This window comes from Nannobrachium achirus (assembly GCF_963921795.1).
Source record: "Nannobrachium achirus genome assembly, chromosome: 23".
NCBI lineage: Eukaryota > Metazoa > Chordata > Actinopteri > Myctophiformes > Myctophidae > Nannobrachium > Nannobrachium achirus.
In genome coordinates this window covers 6,758,219-6,779,673 of record NC_137830.1, presented here as the reverse complement: position 1 = coordinate 6,779,673, position 21,455 = coordinate 6,758,219, and the positions used below count along the sequence as shown (strand labels likewise).

At 43.3% G+C, this 21,455-nt stretch overlaps 1 protein-coding gene across 2 annotated transcripts in view; it reads right to left on the bottom strand.

Moving 5' to 3' along the window:
• The window catches only part of exoc4 (exocyst complex component 4), a 317,782-nt gene that overhangs the window by 251,735 nt on the left and 44,592 nt on the right, over window positions 1-21,455 (bottom strand). For both annotated transcript variants that reach the window (XM_080754095.1, XM_080754096.1), the window contains exon 8: window positions 10,089-10,269. In XM_080754095.1, the coding sequence (XP_080610221.1) occupies window positions 10,089-10,269 (181 nt within the window). The remainder of the gene's footprint in view (window positions 1-10,088; window positions 10,270-21,455) is intronic.

Here is a 21,455-nt window from a genome sequence, read left to right as displayed (position 1 = left end):
GTGTGACTGAAGAACAGAACTGAAAAGTTTCGCTAGCATAGCCCCAAGCATGGCTGCAGGAGGAGCTCGAGTGTGTAGACAGTAAACGGATGGGTGGAAGGTGCCTTGGAGAAGGAGAGGCGCTGACGTCACCTCTGCTTCATGCACGGTCTGCATGAGCTATCAGTGCACGAGTGGTGACTAGGGAAGGTTAGACGATCGCCGATTTTCGGATCAAAAGCTTTTATTCCGGTTTTAAAGACAAAGTCCGGGAATGTACGACGTGGCTGAGAGTCCCTGGGGGGATGTGCGATATAGTACGGTTTTAACATTAAGGGGCCCCCCTTGGCTTAGAAGGTGTTAACAACAAAACCAACCAACAGCAAACCAACTAATTTATGCCATTTAGGCCTAGAATTAGTTAATACTTTAACTATTGAAAAATAGCAGATATCTTTGAACAATCTTCCAAATTTGTGCAAATCTTTGAATATATGTATTTTTAGAGCGAACATTTGTAACTCAAATGTTGCTTCCGAGTGGTTCTGGAACTAAATGTTTTGAGTTGGGGCTCCGTGGCCAAATACATATCATTGTGGGGGTCCTTGACATAAAAAGGTTTGAGCACCACTGACATAGAAACATAGGTTTTTCAAAAAAGATTAGAAGGATTTAGAAAACACTTGTTCACGATTCACGATTTTTCAAAAAGAGCAGAACTACAAGCTCGCGGCGCGGCACTCGGTGCCGCACTGTGAGCTTGTATATCTGCTATTTTTTAATAGTTAAAGCAGAAAAATAATGCATACCCGGTCTAAATGGGTTATATAAAGTAGTGTTATAACTCCCCCCATCCATTCAACTACAGCGATATAGTGCTGATTATATCCTCTGGTGTTTTATAGGTTTAACTCGATAGCTGGCCACACAAGGGGGGAAAACTCAGCTACAGCGCTGCCAAATACAGAGATTACAACTACAGTTCTTTTAAAAAAGGAGCTCATGCTCATGTTTGTGCCTTGGCCCCTAACACCACCTTGTGTTTCTGTCAGGTCCTGTTGTTCGTCTCCTGGTGTGTCAGGTGGAAAGGTCAAAGTTGGTCTGCTTCCTCTCCAGGAGGAAGAGATAAAAACTAACAAACTCGTTTGATATCTTGAGATCATGGATTGAGCTCACGTATTAAAGCGAAAAATGAACTCAAGAACTGTGTGATCTGTGAACACTAGCGCTGATTCCAAAAACAATTAGCTAGAGCCCGACCGATGCCATATGTCTTGACCGATGCCGATGTTTGCCGATGGAGAGTGCGAGACCACCGACTGCCGATGTTTAACCGATGTTTTGTAATAATAATAAATAGCCGGGGACCACCAGTGGTCTTTGAGGGGTTTCCAGGTGGTCCCCAGCAAAATGATGGAAATTTTGTAACCAAATTGACTCTTTATATTAAGATCTTTGAGTGTAAAAACTCATGAGTGTAAAATGAAACCCAATGGATCCTTGCAGGCAACGACAATATATTCTAAGTTTTGGGTCTGAGTGGCTAAATGTCATCAAATGGTGGTCTAATATTACTTATAAAAACGACGATACATCGGAGAGATAATGACCGATGTCCGATTCTGACATCAGGGTCCAAAAACATTTAGGCTCTACATTTAGCATAATATGTAAAATGATGACGTTTCAGTAATATTGTTCGTGCTGTTCTGCATGCTGCCAACCAGGTGGGAAAAAAACACATATTTACACATAGTGAGCGGTGCTATTTATGATGTTCTCCCCGTGTCTCCTAGGGTTGATACCCTCACAAAAACATGCAGTAATCCTGGTCTCTATACTGCCTCCCCCTGGCCAGCCGGGGCGCCTGATGGAGGGGAAAGGAACTGGTTGGAATAACGTGTTCCTTCCACGCGCTACGTCCAAACCTGGGAAATCCCGACTGTCAGGTGAAAAGAAGCAACTTGGACTCCTCATGCATAGAAGGAAGCATGAGGTCAGTCCCCAGGCGTGGCAGGGGGAGAGCAGGAACCAGGATTACATAGGCAATTGGCACTGGGTGAAAATGGGTTACAAAATCATGGGATAAAAATTTAGAGGAAAAAAAAACATGTTACTTAATTAAGGAATCTTAACTAATTAAGACTTAATTTACAAGAAATCTACACGATGAATGAGGGAACAAAGAAGAATTGTTATTTTGAACTCTAGCCTGTTACTGTATCTCTTCTCTGTAAATTTTGGACATCATCTGGGCTCTGAGAGGCAAAAAAAAAACAACGGCCTGTGGCTCAAATGCCGAACAAACAATCAACCTCCATATCGTCGTTGTCGGGCAGAAACCTCGTATCTCCAAGTGTCAAATGTGTACGTTTTCTTTGCAAAGTAAAGCCCTGCTTCATCGTACAAGGCCGTCGCACAAAAGTAGTGAAAACAGCAGATCTACAAGCACACAACGCCTCGCACTTCACTAGTTTAAATCCTTTTTAAAATGATGAATACAAAACGAACGGTTTTGGACATACAAGGTTTCCATCCGACAACGACGATATGAAAAGGGTTGAAAACCACTGCTGCACATGAAAATATTGACGCCAAATGTTTGGAAAACAGGGAAGAGAGAGAGAGAGAGAGAGAGAGAGAGAGAGAGAGAGAGAGAGAGAGAGATGAGGAGGAGGAAAGGGGAGGGCAAGGAGTCGACAAGGACCTTTCATCAGAGATTTCAATCGGCGCTGGAAATAATAATAGCGTGAGTGAGTGCATGAGAAAACCCCCGTTTCAACATAATGACTATTCTAATCAAGAGATTACATTATCTGGCATCACGGCGGCGGGGGAGCGAGGAGCCCCTGGCAACCGGGGGGGTAGAGGGGGGTAGTGGGGGGGGTGGTGGGCGTTGGCAGCGGACGCCATGGTGCGAGGAACGTCGTTAATGCCTCCTTATTACTGTACTGCTGCTGGCTTTTTACTGTACACGCACGCGCACGCACGCACGCACACACACACACACATGCACACGCACTCACACGCACATGCACTCACACACCTGCATGCTCACAACACACACACACACACACACACACACACACACACACACACACACACACACACACACACACACACACACACACACACACACACACACACACACACCCTAGTTCATGGGTTCTCATTGGGGGGTCCTTGTGGGGGTTCCAGGGGGTCCCCCAGCACAAGTGCTGTAGTTAATGTAGCATCACAATCATTTCAACCAGTTTATCTATTGATATGTTGGCTATTCAAAAATGAACATGGAATGAGTCTGACACTTTTATGGCAAACATTGTGAAAATAGATCTGTAAGCTACTTGTGAGGCGTTGCAAGCTTGTAGACCGGCTATTTTCACAATATGTACAGGACTATCCCAAAAAATAATAATATTGTGCAAAAAAACATTGCAGATGCCATAGCACCCCAAACCATCACTGATTGTGGAAACCTCCCACTGGACTTCAAACAACTCTGACTTCAGAAGGTTGACATTTCTCTATTATAAATCCTTGTTTTCAGTGGTCTCCTGTAAAATTGTAATATTTTGAAATATGGACTTTTGGTATTCATTAAGCTGTATGCCATAGACATAAAAATAGCGTTTTTTTTTTTTTTTTAAGGCTTGGAATAATTCAATGAATGTGCAATGTATCTAGAACATATATAAGTTTCCAAAAAAATATCTGAAAGTTTCAAGAAAATGTACCTTTACACAATATTTTTTTTTTCTGGGTAGAACTGTATGTGTTAACCTCTTGCACCCCAGGTTTCTGGCAATGGTGACCTGTATCACAAGTCTAGCACCATGCTTTATGGCTCGTTGCTCAAACTCTGCAGTGACCTTGGCAATTACTGCCCTTCCCAGTGTTCTTGGATTTGCCAGTCAGTCCCGTGCTACTAACCATGCTGAAAGTGTCAAGGTTTCTTTTATTTTATTTGATCCAAAAGCGCATGGTTTAGCTAATCTGATCTGCTGTACCCATATGAGGTCTCCACCCAACAGCGACATATCTAACATATCGTCACTGTCGGGCAGAAACCTTGTATATTCATGTTTCAAATGTGTCTTTTTTTTTTCTTGTAAACTAAAGCCCTGCTTCATCATACAAATGTGTCGCAAAAAAACGAGTGAAAATAGCCGATCTACAAGCACACAACGCTGATGTGAGGCTATTTTATTTTTATTTTTTTTGGTAAACACAAAACAAACGGTTTTGGACATACAAGCAGGGACGTGCAGAGAATGTTAGAGAGGAAGGGGCTGAAATTTCTAAAAGGGCCTTTTGGTGAACATATCGAAAATATTGAAAATAGCAGATCTCCAAGCTCATAACTTGTGAGCTTGAAGGTCGGCTATTTTCGGTGCTTGATACCACACTGAACTAAGCATAATCAAGTGAATACTGGAGATGTGGCGTAACGGCATGGATTTCTACATGAGAGGGCAATTATTTCAACATAAGATGCTGCATTCAAGTTCAGTTCATTCAATTCTCTTGAATGCTGCCTTCGGGTGTGGCATGGAAAGAGGGGGCATTTGCATTTCTTTCGCAATAGTAAAAACTGCATTCATGGTCTGGAGAGGGCACTTTTTACAGATGGATAAAAGGGCAGGGGCTAAAGCCCCCTTTGATGTCTATGTGTGCACGTGCCTGCATACAGTACAAGGTTTCCACCCGGCGACGACGATACACACCACCACAGACACACACACACCTCTACTGTATGGACACCCACACACACACTATAATAGTCCTGCTAATCAGAGAGCTCTGTGAGGAGCTTCTAATATCTGTGACGCCTGCATGGTCTCTGCAGAGAGCACACACACACACACACACACACACACACACACACACACACACACACACACACACACACACACACACACACACACACACACACACACACACACACACACACAGACACAGACACACACACAGACACACACACACACACACACACACACACATACACACACACACACACACACACACACACACACACACACACACACACAGACACAGACACACACACGCACACCTTAGCAACAGTTGGCACGGCGATGCGGCGATGCTTCATCCTCTGACTGGAGGAGGAGGATGAGGAGGAGGGGCCACGCAAAACGGGGGGGGGGGGGGGGGGGGGGGGGAGAGGGAGAGGAGAGAGAGAGAGAGAGAGAGAGAGAGAGAGAGAGAGAGAGAGAGACATATGCTAGTTTCTTGGTTTACCTGTGATCCTAGTTTACTGAGGGACTGCACTCTCTGTATTCGTTTTTACCTTGCTTATTCTAAATTGCTCAGTGGCGGGGGAGCAAAGAGAGAAAGAGAGAGAGAGAGAGAGAGAGAGAGAGAGAGATTATGCTATAGGTTCTTACGTTTACGGACGCATTGCACTTGTCGCTGTGCATTTGTGTTCACCTGGCTTATTGTTAAGTCGCTCCGGATAAGAGTGTTCTGCTAAATGCCTTGCATTGTAAACTGTCGAGAGAGAGAGAGAGACTGATTTCAAATGGAACACAACCACCTTAAAGACTGCTTACTGATCATTGTGTGTACATCCCTGCACTGTCTGCGTGTACTGTAACCTTGATACATGAAAACCATTTCACTCCCTTCTATTGTACATAGTTTGTTTTGTTTGTATTGTAAAGTATTGTGTCATATCACGACAAATGAAATCTCCGCGATACGATTATCGTGAGTGTTTTTTTATCACGATAAACGATAATATCGCTTATCGTCCCATCAGTCATGAGAACATCTCAGAGCACGGCTCTGAGCTTTGGACGTGGCATACCGTCGCTCGATGAAGTAAAAATCGGCATAAAGAGAGAGAGGGGTGGGTGAAAGAGAGACTGCTGGGTAAAGAAACCGAGCGAGAGACAGAGAGAAACAGAGAGAGGAGATTCATTCTCAAGGTCAAAGCCAGTGCCGCTGGCTGTGTGCTTGATTCAGTGACAACAGTCTAAGCTGCATGTAATCCTTCTCTGTTCCTCTCTGCGTTTCCCTCTGCTTCTGCTGAACAGAACAACGTGACTGATGCGTGTGAGAGACAGACAACACCACAACGTTACCGCGTACAAACACGCCTGGCTCAAACACAACGTGCATCACCAGGGCCGCAACTTTCCAGCATTTTCTCAGTGATCGATCTATCGATTATTTTTTTGGAGCGGTGCTAAGCGCACCTACGTCTGGCTTTGTGTGTGTGTGTATGCATGTGTGTATGTATGTATGAGCAAGGAACTCCATGTATGGAGATAACAAACGTCACGGACAGAACGGCCCATAAAAGGAGATATGCGCGTGCGTCGTGTTTGATAACATGCGAAGTGAGCTCCGCTATTCCTACCGGATCTGAGGAGAGAAGGGACACGCTGTGATTGGCCAGTAGCCAAACGCTCTTGCCTAAACATTTATATTCCTTCCCTATCAGGACACAACTCGCACGGTGCTGAATCGGCTCAAGCGACTCACAGCAACTGTGCCAAACAACCTCAGTTGCGGTCGAAAACGCTACTTTAACGGCCAAATCGCGAGAGAGGCCCTTCCGCATTGGGCGGGGCCTCTGCTCAGATCCTGTAGGAAAAACGTGTGCGCTTCTGAGTGTGTCTCTCTGTTGCATGGTGACAGTTGGAATAAAAAGCCAACCAGGACATACAGTATATATACAATGTAAAAGTATCATATTATCGCGTATCGTATCAAATGCATATGGTCGCAGTGCTCTGGGGATGAGGTTTTACACGATGACTCATGTCGTGTTGAGGACATCACACTCATCCTTGTCAACAATACACCCCCCCCCAATCCCCCCACCCACCGATGAAGTCCCTGAGCGTTGACAAGCCGTGACTGACAACGCCGACAGACGGTGAACTCATTAAGACAAAGCGTCTCTCTAAAGGAGACCGTTTATATACGCTCCCGTTCTGAGCGGAAGCCGATGATGTTGCTCATGCATACGTTTCCCCACACACAAACGTGTCATCCTTCACATGCATACTCTGCTGCATACAGCGCTAACGTGGGGATGCCGTGGCACTTTAGGATTCCGAGAGGCCCGGCAATCCATTGGTAATATTATAATTGACCAAATAAAATAAAATGATTTGCATTTCATATGAGTTTAGACATCAATACAAAGTTGTTTCCAATGAGTTCTGAACCAATGGTTCTCCAAGTGGGGTCCAGGGATATGACGAGCCATTTTGTAGCCCGATTTCCATTTGCCCAAAATCAAGCTGTTTATTAAGCCCGGATCAGAGTCTACGGTGGAGAGCTATCCACCGCGAATTTGAGGTGGAAAGCTTTCCACCTCAAGTCAGAAAATAAGTGCAGGCCATCATAGTCACGGCCCACGGTGAAGTACTTTACCCCGTCTAGACCGGTTCAGGTCGACCAATCAGTGAACGGGGTGTAGAGCCTGCCTGTCTGATAGTAAAAACAGAGAGATGTGTTGGGACTCACGGTGGAAAGCTCTCCACCGTGAGGAATGATGTAACGTTGTAGTTTCATGACTCAAAAAGACTCGAAAAGACTACACCGCGGTGGATAGCCTTCCACCGCGGACCCGACTATGATCCGGGCTTTAGTGTTTCACACTTCTGTTTGACTTTATGCCTGCATTATTTTGACGTTAATGTGCATGCGCGGCCAAACGTGCATGCGCATGCGCACGTTGATGCACGCGCCCACGGGGTCTGTTGTCACATTTAGCGCTGTGGGGTTTACTCTGCGTGCAACGTAGGGGACCTGTAGCCCCCACACATATGTCACGGATTGTGTTATTATATGTTTCCAATCTTCTTCATATGCAAAGATCTTGCGCACGGCACGGCGGCGCGTGCTACGGCTGTGTTTGTGTGTTGTCACCAGGGACGTGCAGAGAATGTTAGAGAGGCAGGGGCTGAAATCTCTCAAAGGGCCTTTTGGTGGAAACATAGAAAATAGCCGACCTCCAAGCTGACAACACGTCGCACTGCGACGCGTTGTCATGCTTAATTTCTACACAGTGAGGGGAATTCTTTCAACATAAGATGTCGCGTTCAAGTTCAGGAGAGTTTGGACAAGGCAATTCTCATGAATGCTGCCTTCAGGTATGGCATGGAAAGAGGACATTTGCATTTCTTTCACCATAGTAAAAACTGCAATTATGGTCTGGAGAGGGCACTTTTTACAGACGGATAAAAGGGCAGGGGTTTTTGGTGCCTCTTTGGTGTCTATGTGAGTATGTGTGCACATGCCTAGTTGACACTCTCGTACAGCAACATTGCACTGTTAGCTACACACAGGGTTGCCACACATTTTTACCAATGAATTTCCAAAGCTTTTCCAGAATATTTAACTCAATTTCCAGGTCTAAATAGCAATCATTCAGAGCAATAACGAGTCTCTTACTCCTATGTGCTATGCCCAAAGACAGGCAAAGCGAAAATAAAGCATGCACGCCGTGAACGGACCGTGGCGTGAAAGCGGATCGTGCACGATGGACACGCACGCGCCCACGTCACACAAGGTAAGAAAATCGTGGCAGGGAACCCTCAAAAGTCGATTTATGGTGGCAGTAAACAAAATCAATGACCAAAAACAATGCCCAGTCATTTTTTCCAGGACCTTCCAGGACCTTTGATCAATTCCAAAACTATTCCAGTAATGGAAAAATATCTTTCTAATTTCAAAATATTTCCAGGAATTTCCTGACCGTGGGAAGCCTGTAGGGCATTAACGACTAGTGATTTTTGCAAGTCGACTCGACTCAGTAAAAAGTTGAGTTGAAGTCGACTTTATCGTTCGATGACGTCATCACATCACACACAACCCCACAATTATTTTGGGATTATTAACTTTATGTGCAACATTGTTTTCTCACTCAACTGTAAACAAACAAAATAAAGTTTAAGTGTATAGAGGGTATCTGCACATTTCTAAAGTGACAATTTAAGGACTTTTTAATACCTCTAAAATGGCAAATTAAACATTGTCCAAATTGTCAAATATTAGAGGCAGAAATTGTGAAAATAGCCGATCTACATGCTCACAACGTCAGCATGTAGATCTGCTATTTTCACAATAGAAAGTTTTTTTTTTTCAACTTCGACTTTCCCTGGTGGGAGTCGACTTGTGTAATGAAGTCGACTGAGTCGACTTGTTGACTTTTTGAAGCGGTGAAAGCCGCTTCCAAGGAGTGGGTTGTCTGTACCCTACACGTTTTTTTGAGGATTCCCATAGATTCCCAAGGAGTGGCTTTGTCTGCCCCGTTCATGTCCCGTGCATGCTTGACCAATTGAGGATTGGTCAAGCTTCACATGCCAATTTGGCCCTCCAGACAAAATCATTCATTCTTTCAGAATACATAAAAATATAGAACTAAAGCACATAGAAAGTATAGATCTAGAACACAGAATGTATAGATCTAGAACACAGATTTCATAGCTCTAGAACACATAGAATGAATAAAGCGGTGAATGAAAATTCACCGCTTCATTTCGAACCGAGGTTTGATTTTTTGTTAATGCCCTACTGCAGGGGTCTTCAACAGGGGGTCCGCGACCCCTAGGGGGTCCGTGGAGGTACTGCAGGGGGTCCGCAAAATTATTATTATTATTAAAATAAAATAAAATAAAAATAAAAAAATGTTTTTCTTTTTTTTCACATTTATGTTAAAAAATTAATCATGATTCTATCCATTTTGAATAGCTTGAATACATGATTACTATGCAATTGACAGATTGTTGATATTATTGACATTGGTTCTCAGTTAATAAGTAGTATGTTTAGAAATGGTAGTGGTACGGCCCACCCTGCTCGCTGTAACTTGTACATGTTTAAAATAAAAAATATGTCGTAGCCCCGACCCCCCCACCCTACGAGGTGGTAGGGGGTCCCTGCTCCATCTCCCCATCAGTTTGGGGGTCCCCGGCCTGAAAACGTTGAAGACCCCTGCCCTACTGTACACAGTCTGTCAGAGTCACACACAGCGAACACGGCCTCGGGTCTAAATAGGTTTGTTGTTTTTTTGTTTTTTTTTAAGGCAGAAAAGGGCCATAAAAATGTATAAAGATGAGGTGACCGACCTGCAGGACCATCTGTATCTTGGCGGAGACGTCGGCCTGCTCGTAGAGCTTGATGCCCTCCTGGTGGGCGTTGCCGGGGCTCTGCCCCACCATGCCCTGCAGGTGGCCCAACACCACGCTGTGGGCCCGCGCCACCGCCTGGAACTTACAGAACAGCAGCTCCAGCAGCTCCAGCAGCAGCCTGCAGAGGGAGACAGAGAGAGCATGCTTTCAACAAAGCTTCATGCCCTGTATGTGTATACAGTATGAAATGTACAGATGTGCTGTTTCAAGTCGTCAGGCTTCACTGGTCTTTTCCTGAAAATCTCCTGAAAAGGCATTTTTCTCACAGGTTTCTTTCCCAGTTTTGCCTTTTTAATTTTTATGGAGAATGGAGGGTATTTTTTGCAAAAACTCACAATGTAATGGGTTAGGGTTAACCCTAACCCATGTAATGTCAAGAAACCACTACATTCCCATTGAAATGCAGTATCCACCTTCAGAGGTAGATTTAAACTAAGTCAGAGAAGAAGAAATGCAAAAATAGCTGATCTACAAGCTCAATGTTCTGCAAATCCCCCTGATAATCTACTGTCTTGCCAATGGCAGAGGATGTTTTGAAATGGCAGTGGGTAGGAATGGAGAGCTGCCCCCGTACATATGTTCCCGTTTTTATCATGTTTGGCAATGTAAACGTATGTTTTCTCATGCCAATAAAGCTCCTTTGAATTGAATTGATTTTTTTTTTTAATTGAGAGGGAGGAAGAGAGAGAGAGAGAGAGAGAGAGAGAGAGAGAGAGAGAGAGAGAGAGAGAGAATTTACTTGTTAGTACTGAACACTCTGAACTAAGGATGGGACGATATGAAAATCTACAAGCTCTACAAGCTCTACAAGCTCTACAAGCTCACAACGCGTTGCAACGCAACATTTGATAGAGAGTGAAAAAAAGACTTTATCAAGTAGGTATACCAATAGAGGGTTTAAGGCCACATTCTCATAATATAATTCGGTTTAGTCGTGCGAATGGGAGGGGTGAAGTTGCCACATTCTTGCATATTTAATTGATACGTTTGCGCTCGCACAGCACTTTGTCATCCGAAACAAGGAATCGTCCACGTCTGTCCAGGGACATGTATGTATCCAAGCTGCATAATAATGCCTCCTCCATCTCCCTGTGTTTATTAATTCTTCAAGTTCAACTCACAATGTAACCGCAGGACCCCCGCAAGCGCCGCATTAGCCTATTTATCTGCGGTCGACGGTCGTAAACGGGCGATCACAAAATAAAACCAGCGGCGGCGGGAGGGACTCGCAAAATCTACCAGCAATAAACCAGACAGAAAATACTTTAGCAAGATATGAAGAGTAGAGCGTCAACGTCTCTCTCTCTCTCTCTCTCTCTCTCTCTCTCTCTCTCTCTCTCTCTCTCTCTCTCAGTCTCTCTCTCAGTCTCTCTCTCTCTCTCTCTCTGACCCTCGTCTTTCCCTCCGCTGGCTCCCTCTTTGCGCTCCGCGCATGAAGCGTCTCGCCGTCTCCATCTGGACACGATTTGGCACAGAGAGCCGCACGCGCGAGCAAGACCCACACATCGGCCTATATTATATGATATACAGCTATACAAGTGACTCCTGTGGCACTTTCCTTTTATTTAACTGTGAGCAACAACTCCTCACAAATAATACACCATGTGCGATCGAGGGAGCGGTGATCAGAAATCAACTGAGGGGAGGAGGCGGCCAGAATCGTCAGAAATCTAATGAGAACAGACGGGGGGATTTAACCTTTTATAAATGGCTATGGATTTAACCCGCACATGGCTCTATATAGCCTACCACAATGTTCCATTGCATGTATTTGAGACGGATGGATTCACACCAACAGGGAAGCGTTTGCGGTAGCGCATCGAAACCACCGTTTTTTTGTGGATTTGCATTCGTTTCTTTTATTCGAAAAAGAATACGGATGCGTCTTCACACATGCCCAACCGTTGTGTATTTTCCAACAATACGTTATAGGATTCGTTTTAATCGTCATAAAACGTGCCTGTGTGAATGTCGCCTAAGTGGTACCTGACATGCAGCTCAGCAAAGGTGAACTGATACCAGTGCTTGACGGAGGACGATATCACCATAAATTAAATCTCCACGATACGATTATCGTGAGTGTTTTTTTTTTTTTTTATCACGATAAACGATAATATCGCGTATCGTCCCATCCCCACTCTGTACTATGGTCATTCCAACACACGGCACTACATTTTTGCAGTATAACAATATCTCAGATTTATATAGTGCTTTCCTGAGTACCCAAGGACACTTTCCATGGGGTGGAATGTACATGGAGCAGCTAATATACTGTAAGTGACCCTGGGCTAACATTTCCACAGCACTTTAGAAAGACATCAGAAAGCAATGGCTCCCTATTTTCACGGACACGGCTCCGATGTTCCGCAAACACTCAGCCAATAACCATTAAATCGTTTAGACCGGGAAGACTCTAGATTCCAACCACTTTAACCATCATTTAGTGCTTTAACTATTAAAAGAATAGCAGATCTACAAGCTCGCAACGCGGCACCGAGTGCCGCGCTGCGAGTTTGTAGATCTGCTATTTTTGAAAAAAATCTTGAAAACTTGCGCAAATCCTTGAATATATATATATATATATATATATATACATTTTTATTATTATTTTATTTTATTTTTTTAAGGAGCTTTAGCCAACTTTTTCTTGAAAAACGGATGCTAAAATAAATAAAAAATCGAAAATATTTTATAAAAAGAATTACAAAAAATATGTGTTTCTTTTCAAAAATGACCACATAAAGCGTAAAATAATGATAAAATAACCATTTTGGCTGTTGTTAGGCTGACTTTGTTTACGTCCCTCTTCTATTATTTTATATGGATTCCATATAAAAGAATAGAAGAGGGATGTAAACAACTTTTTCAAAAATGAAAAAGTTGACTATAGCTCCTTTAAAGTGAACATTTTAACTACAATCTTTGCTTCTGGGTGGTCCCTGGAACTAAATATTTTCAGATTGGGGTCCACGGTCAAATACATATAACGTTGGGGAGGTTTGAGAACCATTTTTATTTTTATGTTTTTCAAAATACCTTTTAGAAGACAGTTATGAAATCGGGTCAACATATTCAAAGACCTGCAAGACAAATTGACATGATTTTTTCAAAGCAGATCTACGAGCTTGTAGATCTGCTATTTTTGAACAGCCAAAGTTTAAAATAACGATTGAAGTGGTTGAAATGTAAAGTGACAGGTCTTGAAGGGTTAAGCAACCATCATCACAGCAAAGAACTCAGCTTGGCTGTGTTGTAAAAGAAAACGATAATAGTGCCTTCGTTCATTCATTCAATCCCTCCACTCCAACTCCATAGAACAGCTTCCTCTCATCATTACTGTTAAATGGCAGTGGGTTTGAAGTGAGGAAGCGTGGAGGAGGCCGGAACTAAACTGACCTTCTGAGTCATCTGGGCGCGCCACATCCGGACCTACTGAACGCATTATTACTTTAAACATTATTGTATGCCTTAACTATAAAAAAGAAAGAAAAATCTGATATACAAGCTCGCGGCACGTAACCTGACTGCGCTCGATGATGGCAGCAGTGCGTATGCCTGCCTGCATATCGCTCTGCTTACCATCATCTGGGATCGCTCCGGCAGACCCGATGTAAGGGGCGGGCCATTTTTTTCAAATTCTTTAGCAGGTGATTGGATGTGGCTGTCTCTCTATCACAGTCTGGGAGTGCCAACTCCAACCACTCATATTGGCCTGTCTGCATCCACATGGTCTGCAATCAGACTCTATTGGCTCAGAGCCGCTCAGAGCCCGCCCGTATCTGCCGCTGATTCGTCCGGCCCGGGACTTTACGAGCGTTATCAACTCCCCCCGAGAGATCTCAGATGGTAAAGTAGGGCGGTAGCCTACGCACTACTGCCACCATCTGGCTCAGTCAGGTTACGCGGCAGGGCACTAGCTTAAATATATATATATATTGTTTTTAATAGTGAACATTTGTGAAAGTCCCGATTCTATGAATGTCTTCTAAATCTTTGAATTTAAAATTACATTTTTTGGAGAAAAAAAAAATGCATGTTTCTATGTCAGTGGTTCTCAGACCTTTTCATGTCAAGGACCCCTAGAATGATATGTATTAGACCACCAACCCGTCTCAAAGTATTATGTATCAGGGACACCCCAGAAGCAAATATTTCACGTTCACTTTAAAAATGAATATATATTCAAAGATTTGCCAAAATGTTCAGGATTTTTCAAAAATAGCAGATCTAAAAGCTTTTCTGCCCGACAGTATATATGCTATCTGGCCCTCTGGAGTGAGTGTGTAAATATAATGTCCATCTCCATCATCAAAGTTTCCCACCCCTGTATATCTACTAGGAATGGACCGAGCGCTCTGGCGTTGGCATTATCGAGGCTTAAATGCTCTCATAACGGGACCCGTGCCACTTTCCAGGGCCTGGGGTTTTTGAACTACAACACGAGGCAACAACACTTGCTATATTAAAGAGGGAACAATGGCTGTATTAATTGTTCTCTGGCGCAGCGCTACGGGAGAACGGATGATGATGATGGCAGTGAGAGTGAACCGCACTTCACTGCAGTGCAGGTACAACAGCGCTGTTCACAGATAAGAGCACTCACACAGTACAATGCTCCTGTCCTCTATTGCTACACTGGTCTCTGTACTCTCTCTCTCTTAACTTTTTCTCTGCCCTTTTAAACATCAGCTGAACTCAGCAACTGCCAAATTACCTTACCTTTTAACGTGGGCACGTGCACGCACCGCGCACGATCTGTGCATGTAACATGTACCAGCGTTGCAGACCGGACCGCAGCTTTTAAAAAAAAACAATCCCATTGGAAAAAGAAATATCCGTTGTCAGGCTGTATCTGCCGCTGTTTACAGAAAAACTCATGTAAAACGGCGAGCTGTGCGCTATGTTCCTGCGAGGCCACGTCGCGCACATAGCAGACGATATGTGCGCAGATCATATGCCAGGCGGGTAAAAGAATCAAACAGCTTCCAAATAAAAAAATCTGCGTGAAAAAATACCATGTTATAGCCGTGCAGGCAGCTTCCTTGTTTACAATGCAAATTTATGGGAGCGGAGCTACGATTGGGCCTTAGACTGGATATGGAAACCTAGATCCGGTCAAAACAGGAAATAAGGCCGGATACAGTTAGGAGGCGGGCCTAAAGAGTCCGAATCGGCTATATACAGCGATCATACTTTTAATTGTTTCATAATGATTAAAGCTAATTACATTTCCGGGATCTACGGGCATGGCAGTGCGGTACAGCGGGAACTCTCCGGTTTCGACGGGGATAGCAGGAAATGAGTTAACTTGCTGTTTTATTAACTTTACACACACACTGTTTTATTAATTAGTGTGTCTCATCCCCCTGATGTTCACAAAATATCCCCAACATCCATATCCTGGGGCGGAACATTTGGCAAATAATAGCAGATCTACATGCTCACATTTTGTAGATCGTCTATTTTTGGGAAAAGAGATTTGGTAGAGAGTGAAAAAAAAAGACTAGGAGTATGCTATTTCCAGGTCTGTTTTACAAATTACAGAGGGTTTTAAATGGTACCGGATATGCAGCTCGGCTAACAAAAGGTGAATTGATCCCAGTGCATGACGGAGGATCATTTCACAATAAATTTACATCTCCATGATACGATTATTGTGAGCGTTTTTTAATCACGATAAACGATAATCACTTATCGTCCCATCCCTAGTGTGTGTGTGTGTGTGTGTGTGTGTGTGTGTGTGTGTGTGTGTGTGTGTGTGTGTGTGTGTTTGTGCACATGTGTTAGGGCTGTCACGATTGTGACATTTTACTTGACGATTAATTGTCACTCAAATAATTGTGATTAACAATTTAATTGTGTTTTTGTCGTTGTCAATTACATTTCTGTTTGGCTTGTAGGCTTTGATGTTGCACATGGCAGATATGACACATGACCTAAATATACAAAGAAATGACTGATATATTTGACAACTTTATACTTAAAAAAGGACATTGATAAAATAGCCGATCTACGACTGATATATTTGACAACTTTATACTTAACACTTATGTTGCTATGATTTTTTTCTCTTCAATGTCTCGCGTTGCCATGGTTACCATAGACTTCCATGTAATTGTGCAATTGTGTAAAAAGTGCACGCCCATGCCTAGATGATGCACCACATGTGTAGATGCTGTTCACAGCTTTCAAACAAAAAAATCCGCTTGGAAATCCGTTCAGGCATTCATGATTTATCAGCCATTATGTTTTCTTCAGATGTAAACAAACATGGCTGCCATGTTTGAAAGAATGAGTTGGTATGGGGGTTAAACATGCAATTTCGCGATCGCGATCATGCCTAATACATTTCTGGAGGTCCAAAAAATTTTTTTGAAAAAAAAAAAGATTTTTCTTTTTTTCAAAAACGGCCCAAACTCGGGAAACTCGGGGTTGGCACAGCGGTAGTACCAATACAAACTCGGGAAACTCGGGGTTGGCACCATATGTGTTAAAAAAGGACATTGATAAAATAGCCGATCTACAAGCTCACAACGCGTTGTAGTTTCTGTTTTTTTATCACAATATAAATGATTAAAACGATTATCGTTCCATACCTATAGCCAAGGCCTGAAACGTTTGAGAACCCTTGGTGTAGAATTCCAATTCCAAACTAAACCCTTTCCAGTGACTTGTGTGTTAATGCTTTAACTTTAGAAAAATAGCAGATATACAAGCTCACAGCGCGTTGCCGCGCTGTGAGCTTGTATATCTGCTATTTTTGAAAAATCTGAAAATCTGAAAGTCTTTCAATATCTTCTAAATCCCTCTAAGGTTTCTTTTGAAAAACGCGTGTTTCTACGTCGGTGGTTCTGAAACGTTTTCATGTCAAGGACCCCTAGAATTATATGCATTTAGCTGTGGACCCCCATCTGAAAATATGTTCTTCCAGGGACCCCCCAGAAGCAAAGATTTGAGTTACAAAAGTTTGCTTTGAAAAATATATATTCAAAGACTAAACCTTTTCCAGTGTCTTGTTTAGTTTTTTTAGTTTTGTCTCCATGTCTTCCTAGATGCTTGCAGCCTAACAGTGAGCTGCCTTGGCAGGTTGTAGCGGCGGTCCCTCGGTGCGAAGCCCGCAGATGTTTCAACAATTAACAGCATCTGTGAAGGACCGGCGGGGACCACCCCGGGGACCACCCCGGGCCCGCGCACAACATCTGGAGCAGCTTTGTTTCCCACGGAGGAAAGACAACCAACATTCATCCCGGCTTATTTACATAAAGACCAACTGAGCCCAGACTTAACGGCAGACCAACATCATTAGCAAGTGTAAAGATGATACCGATTCCAATATACTCATACTGTATATTTAAAGCTATACTGTGTAAGATGCTCAACTAGTGGTCAGTAGTAGCCCTATAGCAAACCGCGGTCGCGTCCGCGTCTTTCGGCCGTTTTTCGCGTCTGCCTCACCTCGTCTGCCTCCACCTCGCCGAGATCTATCTTTAGAGGGGTCCCTGGTTCCTGTGCGTTCAGGCATTCCGGAGAAACGGACTCCTTCACCCTGCCTGGTAGGCGAGGTTACCTTTTGAGTATAGAGACACACGGGCGACTACAAATATGGCCGCCATAGCGACCCCACTTCAAGATGCGCTGTGATTGGCCGGCAGTGTATAACCCTCGCTGTGATTGGCCGGTAGTGTGATGACGCAATTTTGCCGCGAAATTCTCCCCCCCTCACGGCTCATAGAAAACATATAAAGAGAAGGCTTTAGAAGCTGAAAATAACGGAGTGGGTGTTCTAAAACTTTAGCGATTTAACAGTTAAGACAATTTTAAGATATGTTTTATAAAAAAAGTTACATGGTATAACTTTAAAGAGGTGGTGCCATGATTTTTCCCCCCTCTAAAACATGATTATCAGGTATTATGATTATACTAGGAGGAAGATCTTTTTCCAAAAAGTATACAGAAAGAGTTAAAATTGGGTTGTTATGTGGCCACACCCCCAGTTCATTAAGTATGCATGGATGTCATGGTGGGTGGTGACCCAGCTGAAGTTAGCCCCACATTGTTGGGTGAATGGTAATTAGGGGAGGAGTTGATTCTGTGATGTAATAAGTATGTGTGTTTTTCAACAGACACTTTTGACCACAAGGTGGCAGCCTCCAAGAGAAAACAAACAAATACCAAGAGAATACATAATTGCTCGTAAAAGCCACACCAGGGGGTCTAATGAAGTACTTTCAACCTCCTAGACACATGAAAAACAGAAAAAGTACAAAACTATGGCACCACCTCTTTAAACAAATCTTCTCTTCTGGGGATAAAAACGGCAAGCCTTGCAGAGCCATGATGAGGCCTTTAGGGCAGCCGCCAATCTCCTGTTTCTGTAGCGTGAGGCAGATTTTTTGATTTTCGTAAAATTTACATCCCACAATTTTTGTAACATTGTAGATCGTCTATTTTTGGTAAATATGTTTGGTGTAGAGGTAAAAAAAAAAAAAAAAGGAGCAAACCAAGTACAGAGTGAAAGGTCAACTCAAAACTAAAAACACAAATCCAACAAAAGACTGATGAGAATGCTGTCAAACAAGTCTGTGAATCTATCTGCAGCACACATTTATACAAATGTAGAGGGGGTCCCTGCTTTATCTCTCTCTCAGCTAAGGGGTCCTTGGCCTGAAAACGTTGAAGACCCCTGCTATAAGTCACATTGAGTTTCCGCATAGTGCTGCCCTTTCTGTAGCGCCAACCACAAGCGGGCATGCAGTACAAAACCAACGCTGATGTTTTATGGCACGACAGCATTAAGTGCTTAATTACTCCGGACAACAGTCATCATTTCAAAAAACATCTCTATTATGACATAATAAACCAGACGCTTATGACTCCATGCTCGTGGTCCAACGCTCAGAACAAAATAGCAACGGTTTAATGGTTGTGAATGAGTGTCAATGACTCAACGTGATAAAAACGGTGTTGTTTGGGACGCGGCCAGGGGTTTTTCTTGGCGAGGGATGTAGAGGCGAGGAGATTGATATTTTACTACAGGGAGGGAGAGAGGAGTGGGGGGTACATTTGGTTTGGCGGCGTGTCACTCGAGTGGCAGCAGCATAGCACAGAGTAAATGTTATTAATGGAGAGGTGAGGACGCACAAATCACTGTGACTTATAACGGTGTACCTTGAAGGAGGTTAGGAGAGGAGCTGGGGGGATGACATCTCCTCAAAACTTCCCAGATCTACAAGCTCACAGCGTGGCACTCGCGCTGCGAGCTTGTAGATCTGCTGGGGGAGGTGAGGTGAGGAGAGAGGAGCTGGGGAAAAGGACATCGCCTCAAAACTCCCGGAGAGACGGAACGAAGTCGAGCCATGCCTGTCAGTTTTCTCTCTCTCTCTCTCTCTCTCTCTCTCTCTCTCTCTCTCTCTCTCTCTCTCTTTTTCTCTCTTTTCCTCTCTCTCTCTCACTCTAATCCCTTTCCCTTCAGGAAATGGCAATAATGCAAACTCACCTACCAACGTACCAACATCCATCCAAATCAGTTGTATGCACACAGTCCATGGACAGCAAACATAGTAGGGGTGTAATGATATAGTAACTGAATCGAAAAATCGATTTTAAGTTGCAATGATCTACTATATTGTTTGCAAAAGCCAAATATTGTACTGTTTTGGCTTTGTATCGTATCGTATCGCATGCGGTAATCGGTATCGAATCGTTTTGCAATGCAAATATTTGATTGTATGTATTTGTGCCTTGTATTTGGCAATTTTAAGAGGGAAAATGAAAAAGAGGGGTCTAATTACATTTCCATTCCATATAGCTACTCTTGGTCTATCGATAAATGTGTGTAATCTCTAATCCCTAATGTCAAGGAACGGGTTTGTCCATATGTGTTGATATATAATGTCCATGTATTTGCTAGAGAATCACAGTGTTTACTTCCATAATAATAGATTTTTTACACGTTTCACACAGATTTCATTTCTTTCCTAAATAGTTGCTGTATCGATTTTAAAGGTGATACACCATGCATTTAACGCTTCCTGTGCCAGGCCACTTGGGGGCGCCCAAGGTCTGTTGAGTGGCCAGGGTCTCTCTCATAGACGAGCGTAGTAACATACAGGGACCCACGTGGCAGTGACACGCGTGTACATGTTTGTGCATGAGACACAAAAGACTCGGATGAAAATAGCAACAGGATTGCTATAAGCTATCACAATTTAGAAGCCTGATTTCCACAGAGAACACAGTTCAGAGAAAAAGGGCTTCAAAGATGTGAGTTTGTATTGGATTCGACGGCGCGATGCGGCGGCGTTACCCGATTACGGGCCGGTGGAAAGGGCTTTCGGTCGGCGGCCTAGATTTTAAATTTAGAGCCAGGCTTGGTGCGGCCTCGGATTATTTTATTTGTTTTATTAAAAAAGGCGAACTAGTTCGGGATAGGCACACTGGAATACGTTGCGCCGCCGACAGTGAACATTCAGTGAACATTGGGGGGGGTCTAAACTTTATTTTAAACCATTTTCAATGGAATAAATCGTCGGACCATCTAAAATGGCTCGTTGGAAAGCACTGGACGAGCCAGGACCACCCAAATAGTTTTTTGCCGAAGAAAAGCCGAACTTGTTCGGGATAGGCACTGGATGAGTTAAAAAGTATTTGTCATATTGTTTATGTCCCAAAAACGTTTTTCAAAAGGTTTGAGGCTAAATTACCACTCCTGAATTTTTTTGTGTTTTGAAAAAAAAAAAATCTTTTGAAAAAAAAAAGATTTTTGAACAAAACAAAAAAAAAATCTTCAAAAACGGCCGTCGATGACGTCAGCGACGTCAGCAAATCTGGACAGCCTGTTTTGAGAACCCGTGGGATGCTTTTAACTTTGGATGTGCGCGTGTATTCGGTTATCCGTGTACACGGTTTGTAAACCACTATTCGTTTTGAAAATACAATTCGATTATTCTATTAAATATATTTTTAATTATTGAGATATTAACTTTATTAAACATTTAAACTCTGCGCCCATATTACTGTCTTGTCTTAATAAAATGTTACTTTTTAACAAGCAAATTAAGCAATCCCTTGGTTGATTTGCGGAGCTTGACTGTCTGTGTCACAGTCTGACTGACTGTTGCGCGCTGCTGTGGTCGCGCTGACCTGCAGTGACTGTGCATGGCTGCACGCAGCCACACATCAGGCAGGCTGTCCGCTGCGCAAGTAAATTAATGGCAATTAAGCGACGTGTATCTTAACACATCTGCCGCCTTACACGTTTATAAACGTTCTATTTTGCCCAGCTATCTACCGCCTTACACGTTA